The sequence below is a fragment of the Monomorium pharaonis genome, chromosome 3, assembly GCF_013373865.1.
Source record: "Monomorium pharaonis isolate MP-MQ-018 chromosome 3, ASM1337386v2, whole genome shotgun sequence".
Taxonomy (NCBI): domain Eukaryota; kingdom Metazoa; phylum Arthropoda; class Insecta; order Hymenoptera; family Formicidae; genus Monomorium; species Monomorium pharaonis.
The window spans coordinates 2,374,875-2,388,310 of NC_050469.1; the positions used below are offsets into that span (position 1 = coordinate 2,374,875).

The following is a 13,436-nucleotide window of genomic DNA, read 5'->3' on the forward strand; positions in this document are numbered from 1 at the left end:
TAAGACGCCTCGTATGCAATCTAGTGCGTGTACTGAAGGCTTTACATAATGGCCTAGTTTACATCGTGCATTTGATACGCGTATCAAGTAGTGAATTTAAGCTGATCAGCCAATGATTAAACACATTCACTAGTTATTTACTATTTGATACGCGTATCAAATGCACGATGTAAACTAGGCCAATGGATATCATAAGTTTCACTAGATTATTCCTGGATTTTATTATTGTTATGTGAAAAATGACAATGTGATTATCAACATACAGCTGTCCTAATAAAATCCTAGATAGATGAATAAAAATAGAATTTTTTTTATAAATTATATATATTAATATCTTTTTTTATCTTCTCAGTTTTTGTTATTATCAGTTCTTCAAACTTTTAAGAACTTTTTGCACAAACTCATCTAAATAAAATTATTCCGATTTAAGACATGAACTAAAACAGTATTATAAATCCAGTGAGTCAAATAATTGAAGCAAAATTGTGAATTAAAAATCTAATAGACATGATATTGGGCAATGACCAAGTTTTATAGATGGCTTAATTGCAAGAATTCATAACGATTGGATTTGGCAATTAACATTTTTCTCTGAAAGACGATCTTCAATTCTTCACGATAAAGTATATTGCATAATAAATGAAATAATAAATAATATAACGCGCGCAAGTTCGAAATTTTTCTCAATTGTATTTTTTTATGCAATCATAGTTTTATAGTTATCATTATACTCCGTTAACTTCATCACTACAGATTTCTATGGATATTCAAACAACACATATTAAGCATTACAGACACACACGACTATATGATTTTATAGTTCATTTTCGTCATAATTGTCTCTCGTAACAGCTTGTAAGAGGACAAAGGGTGCGTTCCACTTAACGCCCGCAACGCTCATGAGCGTTGCTTATCCTTGTTTAATATTTGATAACCAACAAGGATGAAATGATTCCACGGTCGTTGCGAGCTTTAAGTGGAACGCACTCAAAGACGACTTTGTGTACGACACGGTCGACTTCATGTGAATAATATCCAGTTTCTTTTCTTTAAAAATTTGGAGCATTGTAATAATTAAGTTGTAGTGTGATATAAATATTTATATGCAATTTTTTCAAATTAATCGTAAATATTTTTTAGAAATGTTGAATCATTGAAGAATTTTATTTGTAAAAATAATGAAAATTAACTCAGAAGTGTTGTAATTCAACATATAAGAAGGTGCTGAAAAATCACGTGTATATAAGGATGCATTTGAGAATTATATCTAAATAACTCTAGGTTATATATAGTTTACATATTGCATAACTTATGTGTAAACCAATATAATTCTGAATATATTCCAGAGGATTAAAGGAGGATATTAAAAAAAGACTGATTGTTGCCCAAAAACTGTAAGTAAAAGGAAGTGTTTCTTTTATTTTCAAGGTAATTCTGAAACGTCAAATTTTTCAATATAATAATTTATTGTAGGGTTGAATAATTATAGTTAAAACGTTAATAATGTTTTAATTTTACATGGTTTATTTTAAATAATTTAATTTTCAACTTTACTTATTTCTAAAACACATAAATTTTAACTTATTAATGCTAAGTTTACGGACTCTAACCTATCTCTACCTCTTATATCTCTAAAGACACGCATAATGTCAATTTGAGGCATAAACGAAACCGCACATTTCTTTAAAAAACAACTTATTTTATAGGTTTTGAAGAAAATAAATTTTGATATATATTTGCCTCGTTAAAGGAATAAAAGTCAGCATAACTGAAATTCGAAATGCGTGAAAATAACGCGTCTCTTAAATCTACTTTTTTTACATTAAAATTTTACAAAAGAAAAAATATATAAAAGGAAAAAATACATTTTCATATAAAACACAATATTGATTATTTCATGTAAACTTAATTTACAAATAAAATATTAAATATATTTAATGATTTATATTATAATTGATTTGATAATCTAACTTAAATGTAAATCATGACTTTTTAATTTAATATAAATAATGGGTTGAGTTAATTTAATCTTAATGGAACTTTAATTGAGTTATTTTTATATTCATGTAACTTTTAATGTAACTAAATTAATTTTATAAGTTATTAACTTTAATTTAATTTAGTTAAAAAATTAATATATTAGCTTATCCAACCTCACTCTATCGTATTCAGAACATACATTTAAATCTATAAAAAATATTGTTTCTTTTACTTATAATTTTGGGAATAAGAATCAGTTTTTTTATTAATATGTTCTTTTGTTAATCTGATAGTGTGTTTTCTCTGACAATTTCTAGAAGATTCTGGCCATTATTGATCTTATTAAGAAGACAGAATTAAGAGCACGAAAAGAAAGGATTATTATATTCCTGCATGCAACATTGTACTCCTTGAGAGATATATTTTTCTTTTTATTGAATATAATTATTTACCAAGACCTTCTTGTCAGTATGCTCACTATATCGAGAAGTTTATGTCAAAAGAATCTTCAGCAGGCAACAACTGGTCATTTTGTTATTTGCTTTATGAGAAGTTGTCATCGTGCCTGGCCATACAAGAGATTTCTTATTCAAGATAAAGTTGACTGTGGAGCACCGCGATACTTAAAATTACAAAAATGTGATTTTCGCACTACCCAGAATTTGTTTGTTCCACCGTTATTAGCTTTGATCTTGCGTCCTGTCTTACGCATCAGTTCGTTATTGATGGGACGTAGTATGAAAAGATGGTGGACACGTAAATCTGAGCAGGAGAAGGAGGAATATAAACAGTGGTTTAGGGGAAAAAGTAATGTATTTCTAAGTAAGTTCTTTAGAGGTTAATAAATAATTATTGTATCATAATAATATTAATTTGTACCATATGTTATATATACATATATCATATTACTTTTATAAGGTTGTTTCGGAGTATATGTTCTTATATTGGCTACTTATTATATAACTCATCTTGAAACTAATCCATTGACAAAACGTACAAGATTTATAATTTTTAATCAGGAACAAGAAAAAAAACTGGGAAAAATGGTTCTTGAAGCTGTAAGTAAACATATATACATGTAATAATAACAATATAAAATATTAAAGATTCTAAAATTACAGGCATATCCTTGGAAAAATTTTTCTTAGAATTCTTTAATTTTTCAGAACTTCTACATTTTAAATTTTTATATGACTTTTAAATTTTATAACTTTTTAAGAAAATTTCTCAGATTTTTGTATGAATTAGAATACTTCAAAAATACAAGGAAATAATAGTAAATTAATTATTTGATAAATGCTTTAAGCATAAAGATAAAGTTATAATTGCTTATTTTGGTCTGCAACAAATTTTGGTACTAAATATAATTTTTTATTAATATAAATTTTTATTAATTTAATATTCTTTAATATTCTTTGCTTATATAAAACTGTGTGCTGACACACACACACAATTTTGTCAGTCTTAAAAACATAGTTACTAACTAGATATTAATGCTCAGAAGCATCTTCAAGATCTCTTCTTTCTCAAAAAACTAATTTATTGCGAAAAATAATACTTCAGTCAGGATTCGATTCCGGATCTCCCATCATGCGAGTCAGACGCCATGAAGGCTATTGAAGCATATAGTATTATTCTTCGTAATAACTAGTGTATCTTAAAGAACATCCTTTTTCACGTGAAGTTTATATACAATAATAGAAGTTTTCAAGTGTAAACCAAGTCCCTTCTTAGCATTGTACTTGCTTGAAGTAAATAAATTCTATTCTATTCTATATACAATAATAGCAAGTTAATTATTTGACCGATAAATATTTTAAACATAATGATAAAGTTAAGATTGCCTATATAAGATATACTGACTATTGAGATATAAGTTTATATAAGAATGTTAAATTAATAGAAAAATTATATTTAGGACCAAAATTCACTACAGACTGACATAGATTATCTCAACTTTATCTTTATACGTTTAAAATAAAAAAAATAATTTGAAAAATATGAATAATTTACTGTACTGTTAAAACATTTTATTTAGATTTTAGAGTTTTAATTTTGAAAACTTTCTTTCAAAACCATTATTATTTTGCTAAAATATAATTTAAAAATCTCATAATGCTGCATCTCTTATTCTATTCTGTATAATTTTTAATTATGTAAAAAATGGACTTTCATCACATTCACTTGTTGGCGATGCCACTGATTATTCTCATTATAACAAAAAAAAGGACTTCTTTATAGCAACTATGAAAAGATATGAAAAAATCTATCCTTTCTAAACATTTTTATCGTGGTATATAATAGTTTAAGGTTTTCCATATATGTAATAATTAATGAAAAAAAACTTACAAAATCTGAAAATATAATTAATAATAATATGAAAAAATCAAAATTTTTTAGAAATATTTATGTATGTAAAAACTGATATATGAAAAACTGATACTATATTATAAGAATTTCTTATTTTACAATTTCTGAAGAAAGTATATATAAAGATATAAAATTTTTTTAAATATTATAAAGAATGCTTTGAGAGAAAAATTTTTACTAGGATATTTAAAAATATTTCAGAAAAGTTTATATAATATATTTTACATTTTATTCAGCATTTAGAAGTTCATAAAAATAATTTAGTACCACATGATCATCCAGCTTACAAGAGACTCATAAAGGTGATTGAAAAAATTTTTACAGCTAATAAAGATTTAAAATCGATGAGAGATGTACAATGGACTTTAACTGTTATTAGTACACCATTATCAAACTCTTATATTTTACCGGTATGTTTAAACATTTTCAATATTATGTATTAATATACGTCCTCATACAAAAGTTTCAGAATGTTTAAGATTTTTTTGAATTTTGTGAAAAATACAAAAAAGTAAAAATTTGTAAAAAAATTTATGAATTGAACACATTATAATTTTTCTCAATTTTTTTGTTAAATTTTCAATTTAAAAGCTAAAAAATTTTATGTATAAGAAATGAAGTTTTACACAAGAAGTTCGATTATAATGAGAAATTACTCTATTTTTTTAAGCATTTAAAGCTAAGAGAAAATCTATTAAAAATAATTTTTTGAATTAATTTTTGTTTGGCAATATTTCATTTAGCTATAGCATTTGAAACTAAAAAATATTTAAATCATATATAATTTAGGAACAAACTATCGCATAAATGAAATTAAAAGATAAATACAAATATTGACGAGATACTATTAAAAACTATCAACCCTGGGTAAATTTTCAAATCAAAAGGAGAGACTCGACATTAATTAAAAAACCATAATATTATTGATTATTAATATAAATTTGTAATTATCAATGATTGTGTTAACAAATGTTAACATAAATATATTTGAATAACACATTATTAAATTTATGGTTTTTTATTATACAAATGCTATATTATTTATGTATTGCCGCAAAATTACACTTTTTCTACAGTTATTATTTCTATGAGTAATCAAACTTAAGTAAGAGTAATCAAATAAACAATAATAATAGAAAGTAATTTTATATAACAATCGAATTTTAAATATATATGTACACACACGCGCGCGCGCGCTTTATATCTGTTGACCCTAATATTTCAGATGTGTATGCGTGTACGTGCGAAATAAATCATAAAATTGATACTATAAATATAAAATATCAGTTTCTTATTTTTAATTATTTTCTTAATAATTTTTTAGCTTAATTATTTCTTAGTTATTAAATTTTAACAGTTACGCGAGTGTCTAGAAGATCGTTGGTCTTTAATAATATTTTATCGATAATTTAGCACATAAACTATTTTTACTTTGTTTATTGTCTTTTTAGGGTGGAAATATTTTTGTGTCTTTAGACATTTTAAAAATTACCGAAAATGATGACCAATTAGGTATTGTTTTGGCGCATGAAATGGCTCATTCGTTGTTATTACATTCAGTAAGTAATAATAAGAATATTTTTGATATTAACTAATAAAATTGTTAATTATTCTTCTTATAAAATATAAGTAATCGTGGTTTTTTACAATAGCTTGAAGTACTATCGGATCAACTACTGTGGGACTTTTTAATAGCAATACCCATATTATTAATTTGGGCATTATTTCCTGACTTCTCAGCTGCTATAATTCACTTTATAGGAGAACGAATTGTGAATGTCATGTACAATCTTCCATTAAGTAGAATTTTGGAGAATGAAGCTGATGAAGTAGGACTTAAACTAGCTGCAAAAGTATGTTGTAATATAATGTATAATATATGTATAATAATATCCAAGATTATATTTCACATTTTGTATTACTGTTTATGTTTATGTATTTATACAAAAGTTAACTGTTATTTACGTTAACTATTAATATACGTTGTTACTTTTTTCACAGGCTTGTATCGATATTCGTGAAGCTGTTGTATTTTGGGCTACAATGAGAACTCTTACAGAAATGCATACATTGCCTCCAGAATTACCATGGATATCTACACACCCTGCTCATGGGGACAGAGAAAAGAGATTGAACGAAATAATGGCAAAAACATTAGAATTGCGAAAGGAATCAGGGGTACATTATTTAATTTATTATATAACTTTCTATTAAGTTTTGTTTATTTTATTATTTAATTACACATATATATTGACAATCTAACTAATATTATATGATTTCTTTTATAATTCTTCTAATTATTTTACATATAAAAATATTAAAGTAGTATTGTAAAAACATAATGGTTTAGGGGGTATTTTACTTAATTCTAGCATATTTTGATTTAAAATATTAAATTTCTTACTATTAATTTTCTGTACTTTAACAAGGGAAATCACCAATATTATTTTGTTTTTAGATAATATTTTTTAAACAAAACTAAAAATAAAATTTTGGACGTATAAACTAGAAGAATCTTCTATTAGATGATGTATCAATTTTTATATTATTCTGAATTTTACTATAATTAAGTTATTTAAAAAATAAATAGCATCTAGAATATTAGTTTCAAAACCTTTATAGATAGAGAATCCTAAAGTCAGAGAAGCGTAAACGTTACCCTTAGACTATATACTATTGAACTGCGTATTGCCATCTGTAGAGTGTTATCCAGTTATGTGAAAGAGACAGATATTAGAACCTCACGCGTAGGTTAAGAAAAGTAATCTTTCCATCTCGAAACACTATAATCAGTCTCTATAATCACACTAATAACGAAAAATTTGATTGGTAACTAATTACCGTTACCCATTACTTAATAATTCGTTACTCTTTCTATTATTATTTAATATTAAAATTAGTTTAAATAAAAAATTTGTGAAATGCTGTCTGTTATAAATGTAACATTATACACTTTTATAAAGTTTATTTTTTATTATATATGTTTAAATATTTTTGTAAGAAATGTATAAACAGCATATGCATATTTAGATATTATGTTCAAAAATTATAGTTTCTATTAAATTTTTTTTATTTTTGATTTTGTAACTGTAAATATTTGAATATTCACATAAATATATGTAAAGCATATAAATATAATTAAAATAATAAAGTCTAAATTATAATTTCATTTTTATTCTTTATTTTATTTGTTTTATTTGGAATCACTTTTCTCACTTATTATTGAGTATTCTGTACATATAATGAAAATGATATAAATTATAAAACTTTAATTTTTGATTTACAGTGTCCAGTGTTGCCAAGAGTAGATCCAAGAGATGAGTTTTACAAACGATCGATAAAAGAAAAGGAGTTTTATTTCAAACAGAGAGGGATAATTTAAGATTAAACTTAGAAAACCAATTATTTTGTTATTGTACTTAAAGAACTTAATTTTATCTTAGTTATTAAGTTATTAAAATATCTTTATGCTGTAAATTAAAACAATGTATTTTTATGTAATTATATAAAGTAATAAATAAATAAATATATAAATATATACATGTACACATATATCCATTCTTAAGGGTTTATAGTAGTCAGTCAGAAGAGTAAAAAAAGGAATTTTTGTGAATTTTCTATTATTTTTCTCATTTTAATTTAATTAGAGCTTCGTATATGAACCTTTTTAAATAAAATATTTTACAACATTAATAAAACTAATAAATACTTGTGTAAAAGTTTTTTTAGATCCACTTATTCATTTAAAAATTATTTATCTAAAATAATGAAGTAGAATAATTTTTGTTGCTTAAGCTTTGTAAAATTTTTCATTTTCTTCTTTATACCTATTCACTTAATTTTAGAAAATTCGAATATTTACAACAAAAAATAACAATAAACAAACAAGCAAGCAAGCAAGAAGACTTTAATGAGAGACACTATCGTTAAAGTTGCAGAGCAAAGCTTATTGGAATGCACATATTAATTTTATTATGGGAATATATTAGCAAGATTACCTGCATAAATATGTATCTGCTTCTATATGTGCACAAAATGTGCACATTGAACTACGTAAAATATCTATGAATCCCGTAGGTAATGTGCATGACTTTGTCTCTTCTATGCTACGTGCACGTTTATTTGGTTTCTGTTTCATGCTATACCCGTAAATTTTACAATTATAATATGCATTCATATTTTAAATCTGTTCTATGCAAATGTGCATAATCATGTTCTATAACGGTGTAATACCACATATATAAATTTAATTAATGGATTTGATAAAAATTCACTCACCGATTGTTTTCGCTGCTCCTGCTGCTGATGCTGCTGCTGCTGCTGCTACTGCTACATTCCTTTTCCGGTTTTGATTCTGAAAATGTGACAAATATTCCTAAACTCAAACACAAAAGCAAGTAAAGAAATGTATCACTTGAAAAAAATAGTAATTTAATTACCGAGTCACTCCATGGATGCCGTTTTCTGCTGACATCATCCTGCTATTTCGAATCGAACCGCACATTAATAACGATCGCCCGATACTTTATTCGGCAATACCGATATTACGGATAATATATTACACACACGAATAAAACGTAAACCGCGCGCGAGAATTTCACTTGGCGCGACCGTTACATTGGAAAAAATACGTGAAAAGTACGGCTCGTCTGATTGGCGGCGAAAATCAACATGGCACGAAAGTGGCGTGACGTCACGTAACTTCGTGGAAACGCAGGCCGAGGAAAGCGGTGAGAAAACCGTTGAATGAAAATTACGCGCCGAGATACAACGGAGGCAAATTCGTTTCGAGAATTTCGTATGCTCGTACGACGACTAATAGCACTTCACTTAATTGGCACTCGCGATATTTTACCGAACGTATCCCCTTCGAGCAAACACTTTGCTCGAACGTGCACGCAAACACTTCACTTGAAATCGAAGGCAGACGCACGATGCCGCGCTTTACACATGAATACTATCTCTGATCTCACTCTCACATGGCTGCTAGTGCAGCGGCACTCTCAACAGTTTCAATACAACATCGTACCTGCGCACAATGAATTCTGAATACGCGAGACACGCACGGAGTCGACAGAACGTTCGACCGGCGCTGGAGCGCGGAGCAATGGCGTACGTGACCGCTGGCAGGCAGGCTCGGCGGTACTCGGCGCTAGTCGGCGCCACTCGGCGTTGCTAGGCGGTTGACTCGTCGCGCCTGCGCCGCTGCCGCCATGTTGCTCCGTTGCTCCGCGCAGCAGTCACGTACGCCACTCCAGCGCCGGTCAGACGTACTGTTGACTCCGGCGTGTCTCGCGTATTCAGAATTCATTGCGTGCAGATACAGTGTTGTGTTTAGAGTGCCGTCGTTTTAACAGACGGCACGCGAGCCATGTTGATTTTCGTTCCGGGCAAACTTTTTCGTGTGCGCGTATTCGCTCTCGAGGAGGGTACGCAATCTGTTCAGTAGAATGTCGATCGTGCCAATAATGAAACTTTATATAGTCGTCGCGCAATCATACAGAAATACAATACTCGGGGAGCGAATTGCTTTACTTCTGTTCAGTGTGTCTCGACGTGCGCATTCAAATGATTCTTGGCACTTTTTTCGGGTTTCGTTTCGTGAAAAGTCACGCATCATACCACTTTTCTGCCATATTTTCTTTTTTGATTCGCCGCCAATCAGACGAGTCGTGTACTTTTTACATATTTTTTTCAATGTAACGGTCGCGCCAAGTGAAATTCTCGCGCGCGGTTTACGTTTTACTCGTGTGTGATATATATATTATCCGTAATATCGGGAGTGCCGGATAAAGTATCGGACGATCGTTATTAATGTGCGGTTCAATTCGAAATAGCAGGATGATGTCAGCAGAAAGAATGGCATCCACGGAGCGACTCGGTAATTAAATATTTATATACTATTTTTTCAAGTGATACATTTCTTTACCTGCTTTTGTGTTTGAGTTTAGGAATAATATTTATCACATTTTCAGAATCAAAACCGGAAAAGGAATGTAGCAGTAGCAGCAGCAGCATCAGCTCAAGAGCAGCGACAGCAATTGGTGAGTGAATTTTTATCAAATCCATTAATTGAATTTATATAATGTATATGTGATATTGCACATTTATAGAACACGATTATGCACATTTGCATAAAACAGATTTAAAATATGAATGCATATAATTGTAAAATTTACGGGTATAGCATGAAACAGAACCAAATAAACGTGGACATAGCATAGAAGAGACCCAAAATGTCATGCACATTACCTACGGGATTCATAGATATTTGACTACGTAGTTCAATGTGCACATTTTGTGCACATAGAGGCGCTGATGGATGAAATAGGGCAAAATAGGGTCTCTAAAAACACCTAAAACGACGCGATGACCGTCAGTCAATTGCTTCTATAGTCAAAGGATCCTGTTGCCTGACATTGTGTGATGGACTTAAATTTCGGAACGCAGTTGAACGCAGTCATTGTAGACAAGGCATTATGGAGCACGTGGGGCAAGTAGACAGTAGACACGTTTGGAAATCACATACAGAATTCAAAAAAAATTCTGTAATATATGGTCCGAGTTATGACAGAATTCAAACCAAAAGAAATTGCTATAGATTAAAGGAAGGACTACGTTAGTATTATATTTTTGAAGAGATAAATCGCTAAAAGAGAAAAAAAGAGGCTAGAAGATAATTATAAAAAAAGGTATTTCAGTTATTGCATCTGCTTGCTGTGTTGGAAACCTGAGTTTTCAATCAAAAACATTCAATTTTATTTCTCGGAAGGCAGTGATAAATCATCAATGGTATTTTATTATGTAAATACGTCTAATTAGACCATTAGAAACGACTGTTCAAACTTTAGGTTTCATATACTTATAAATTGATGTAAGATCATACCAAAGAAATATGTTGAGAAATTTCACCTTTCTTATAAGAGACTAAGGATGAAAAAGATAAAAAACGAAATCAGCATATTCCATCTAAACTGGATATAATGAGAATTAAAATTTCATAATTTTATAATATATTAATTTCTTATATAATTATATATATATATATATATATATATATGTATAAAATAAGCATTATATATAAGTAAATATAAGAATAATACATAAATACAATATTGTAAAATAGTAATGACAAAACTTGTTGAAACAAAGTTTTAGATTTTTTGTATTTAAATTACAAGCCCTTATAAGGGAGGAATGGAGAAATATTTTATATATGGGAATAGGAATTCAAATTTTAGGATTAGTTTTTTCAATGATAGATTGAGGAAACGATAGATAAATTCTATAGATTAATATTAAATTGTGTCTTGTACAATATATCTATATTTTACATCTTATATTTATTGCGTGTTACATTTAAAGAATTTATTAAGGAAAAACTAATTCTAAAATTCTAATTCCTATTCTTGATAACTAATATTTCTTCATATGGCAGGGTCTAATTCTTATAATAATTTTGATTGTTTTCTATCCAGCTTTTAATACATTGATGAATGGTCACGAGCACAGGATGAACTTACCACTAGTATACTTCGATATATCTGTAGATGACAAGCCATTAGGACGAATTATAATACAATTACGTACAGATGTTGTACCAAAAACAGCAGAAAATTTTCGTGCCTTGTGTACAGGAGAAAAAGGTTATGGATACAAAGGAAGCTATTTCCATCGTATAATTCCAAATTTTATGTGTCAAGGTGGTGACTTCACAAATCACAATGGTACAGGTGGAAAATCTATCTTTGGAGAGAAATTTGAGGATGAAAATTTTGAACTTAAACATACTTCCATGGGTACATTATCAATGGCAAATTCTGGTCCAAATACAAATGGTTCACAGTTCTTCATTACCACTGTAAAAACACCTTGGCTAGACAATAAGCACGTCGTATTTGGCAGTGTTTTTGAGGGAGTCGATATTGTAAGAAAAATTGAAAGTTATGGTTCGTCAACTGGGAAGACATATCAGAAGATCATGATAGCAGATTGTGGTCAATTATCATAAGCATTAAAATAAATAGCAATGATATGAAAAACAAAGTATGTAAAGTAACTTTAACTATATTTATACTTTTAAAATTTGTTATCTCTGATCTTTTAATAGTGAAAATGGGATAATACTAAAATAATTCCACTTAAATATGAAAGGTTATAGAATTGGTAATCTGTAACCAAATTTATGTTTAATTTTTACACACACACACACACACACATACACATAAGTATTTTTAAAAGTAAATAAAAGTGTTTTATTCTGTATACAAGGAAGGAATATTCTTTATGTAGGCCTAGAGGAATTACAGTTTCAGAATCTATAATTTACTCCAATGAACACTAAATAAATAATGATAAACAGAAACAATGGTGCGAAAAGTAGTTGAAATAAAAAATAGTAACAGAAACATTTAATAGCTATAAAAACTACTATTTGAAATAAATATTTTGTGTAGTGCATATAAAATATGTAAAGTGAATATTTTATTTTGAGCAAATGTAAATAGAAATACTGTTTGCTTTATGCAAATAAATAAAAAAGCGCCAATAAGTATTGAGAATAGATCTTAGTGTTTAATAATACTCATATTACATTAATTTTCAATACATTTTTGGTTTCTATAAATTGTGTGCCAATAAATATTTCAATGATATTACTGTAAAAGTGTAATTTTAAACAAAATGTTTAATTTTATTATTATATGTTAATTTTAGAAATATATTGAGTGGAATATCATTTTTTTCATGTCATTAACGATATAATTTTCATATTCTGACGTTCTTCATATTCTCAAGATAAAAATGTTAATAAGATCACATATTTTTATTGTCAATATATAATGTTATGTATTTATGATAAATCTATGTCATTATAAATTATTAAATTTATAATAAAAATAACTAATTGATATGTCAATAAATGACAACTTGTTATCTGGGGAGTGTCACATAGTGTGTGACGGTTCCATTGCTGGAAAGCATCCTACAACACAGTTTTTATTGATAATAATATTACAATCAAACAATATAGTTACATGTGTGTGTAATAATTTTTATAGTTATATAGGCGTGTTAATTAACACTTA

At 28.1% G+C, this 13,436-nt stretch overlaps 2 protein-coding genes across 10 annotated transcripts; both read left to right on the forward strand.

Annotated features, from left to right (window-relative positions):
• Positions 1 to 1,049: 1,049 nt before the first annotated feature.
• On the forward strand, positions 1,050 to 7,963 carry LOC105832668 (metalloendopeptidase OMA1, mitochondrial). Of its 7 annotated transcripts, none has more exons than XM_012674096.3 (10): positions 1,050 to 1,067; positions 1,141 to 1,221; positions 1,347 to 1,428; positions 2,298 to 2,802; positions 2,899 to 3,038; positions 4,587 to 4,760; positions 5,802 to 5,909; positions 6,003 to 6,203; positions 6,352 to 6,528; positions 7,637 to 7,963. In XM_012674096.3, exons 4-10 carry the CDS (start codon positions 2,451 to 2,453, stop codon positions 7,730 to 7,732), a joined length of 1,248 nt encoding a protein of 415 aa, XP_012529550.1. In that variant the 5' UTR covers positions 1,050 to 1,067; positions 1,141 to 1,221; positions 1,347 to 1,428; positions 2,298 to 2,450; the 3' UTR covers positions 7,733 to 7,963. The 7 variants fall into 7 exon arrangements, with proteins under 7 accessions (XP_012529550.1, XP_012529467.1, XP_036140148.1 ...); XM_012674013.3 differs by having other exon boundaries at positions 1,051 to 1,067; positions 1,347 to 1,394; XM_036284255.1 differs by lacking the exon at positions 1,050 to 1,067 and having other exon boundaries at positions 1,074 to 1,221; positions 1,347 to 1,394.
• A 2,748-nt stretch (positions 7,964 to 10,711) lies between these two features.
• On the forward strand, positions 10,712 to 13,008 carry LOC105835661 (peptidyl-prolyl cis-trans isomerase). 3 transcript variants are annotated; one of them, XM_012679139.3, is made up of 3 exons: positions 10,712 to 11,042; positions 11,829 to 11,996; positions 12,084 to 13,008. In XM_012679139.3, the coding sequence occupies exons 2-3, from the start codon at positions 11,843 to 11,845 to the stop codon at positions 12,359 to 12,361; spliced, it is 432 nt and encodes a 143-aa protein (XP_012534593.1). In that variant the 5' UTR covers positions 10,712 to 11,042; positions 11,829 to 11,842; the 3' UTR covers positions 12,362 to 13,008. The 3 variants fall into 3 exon arrangements, with proteins under 3 accessions (XP_012534593.1, XP_012534591.1, XP_012534592.1); XM_012679137.3 differs by having other exon boundaries at positions 10,715 to 11,042; positions 11,829 to 13,008; XM_012679138.3 differs by lacking the exon at positions 10,712 to 11,042 and adding an exon at positions 11,056 to 11,142 and having other exon boundaries at positions 11,829 to 13,008.
• The last annotated feature ends 428 nt before the right edge of the window (positions 13,009 to 13,436 follow it).

Bases quoted from the DNA above. Each gene is read 5' to 3' on its own strand.
- LOC105832668 (XM_012674096.3), top strand. From the start codon at position 2,451: ATGCTCACTATATCGAGAAGTTTATGTCAAAAGAATCTTCAGCAGGCA. The intron at 3,039-4,586 runs GTAAGTAAACAT...CATTTTATTCAG, and splicing joins GAAAAATGGTTCTTGAAGCT to CATTTAGAAGTTCATAAAAA. The intron at 5,910-6,002 runs GTAAGTAATAAT...TTTTTACAATAG, and splicing joins ATTCGTTGTTATTACATTCA to CTTGAAGTACTATCGGATCA.
- LOC105835661 (XM_012679137.3), top strand. From the start codon at position 11,843: ATGAATGGTCACGAGCACAGGATGAACTTACCACTAGTATACTTCGAT.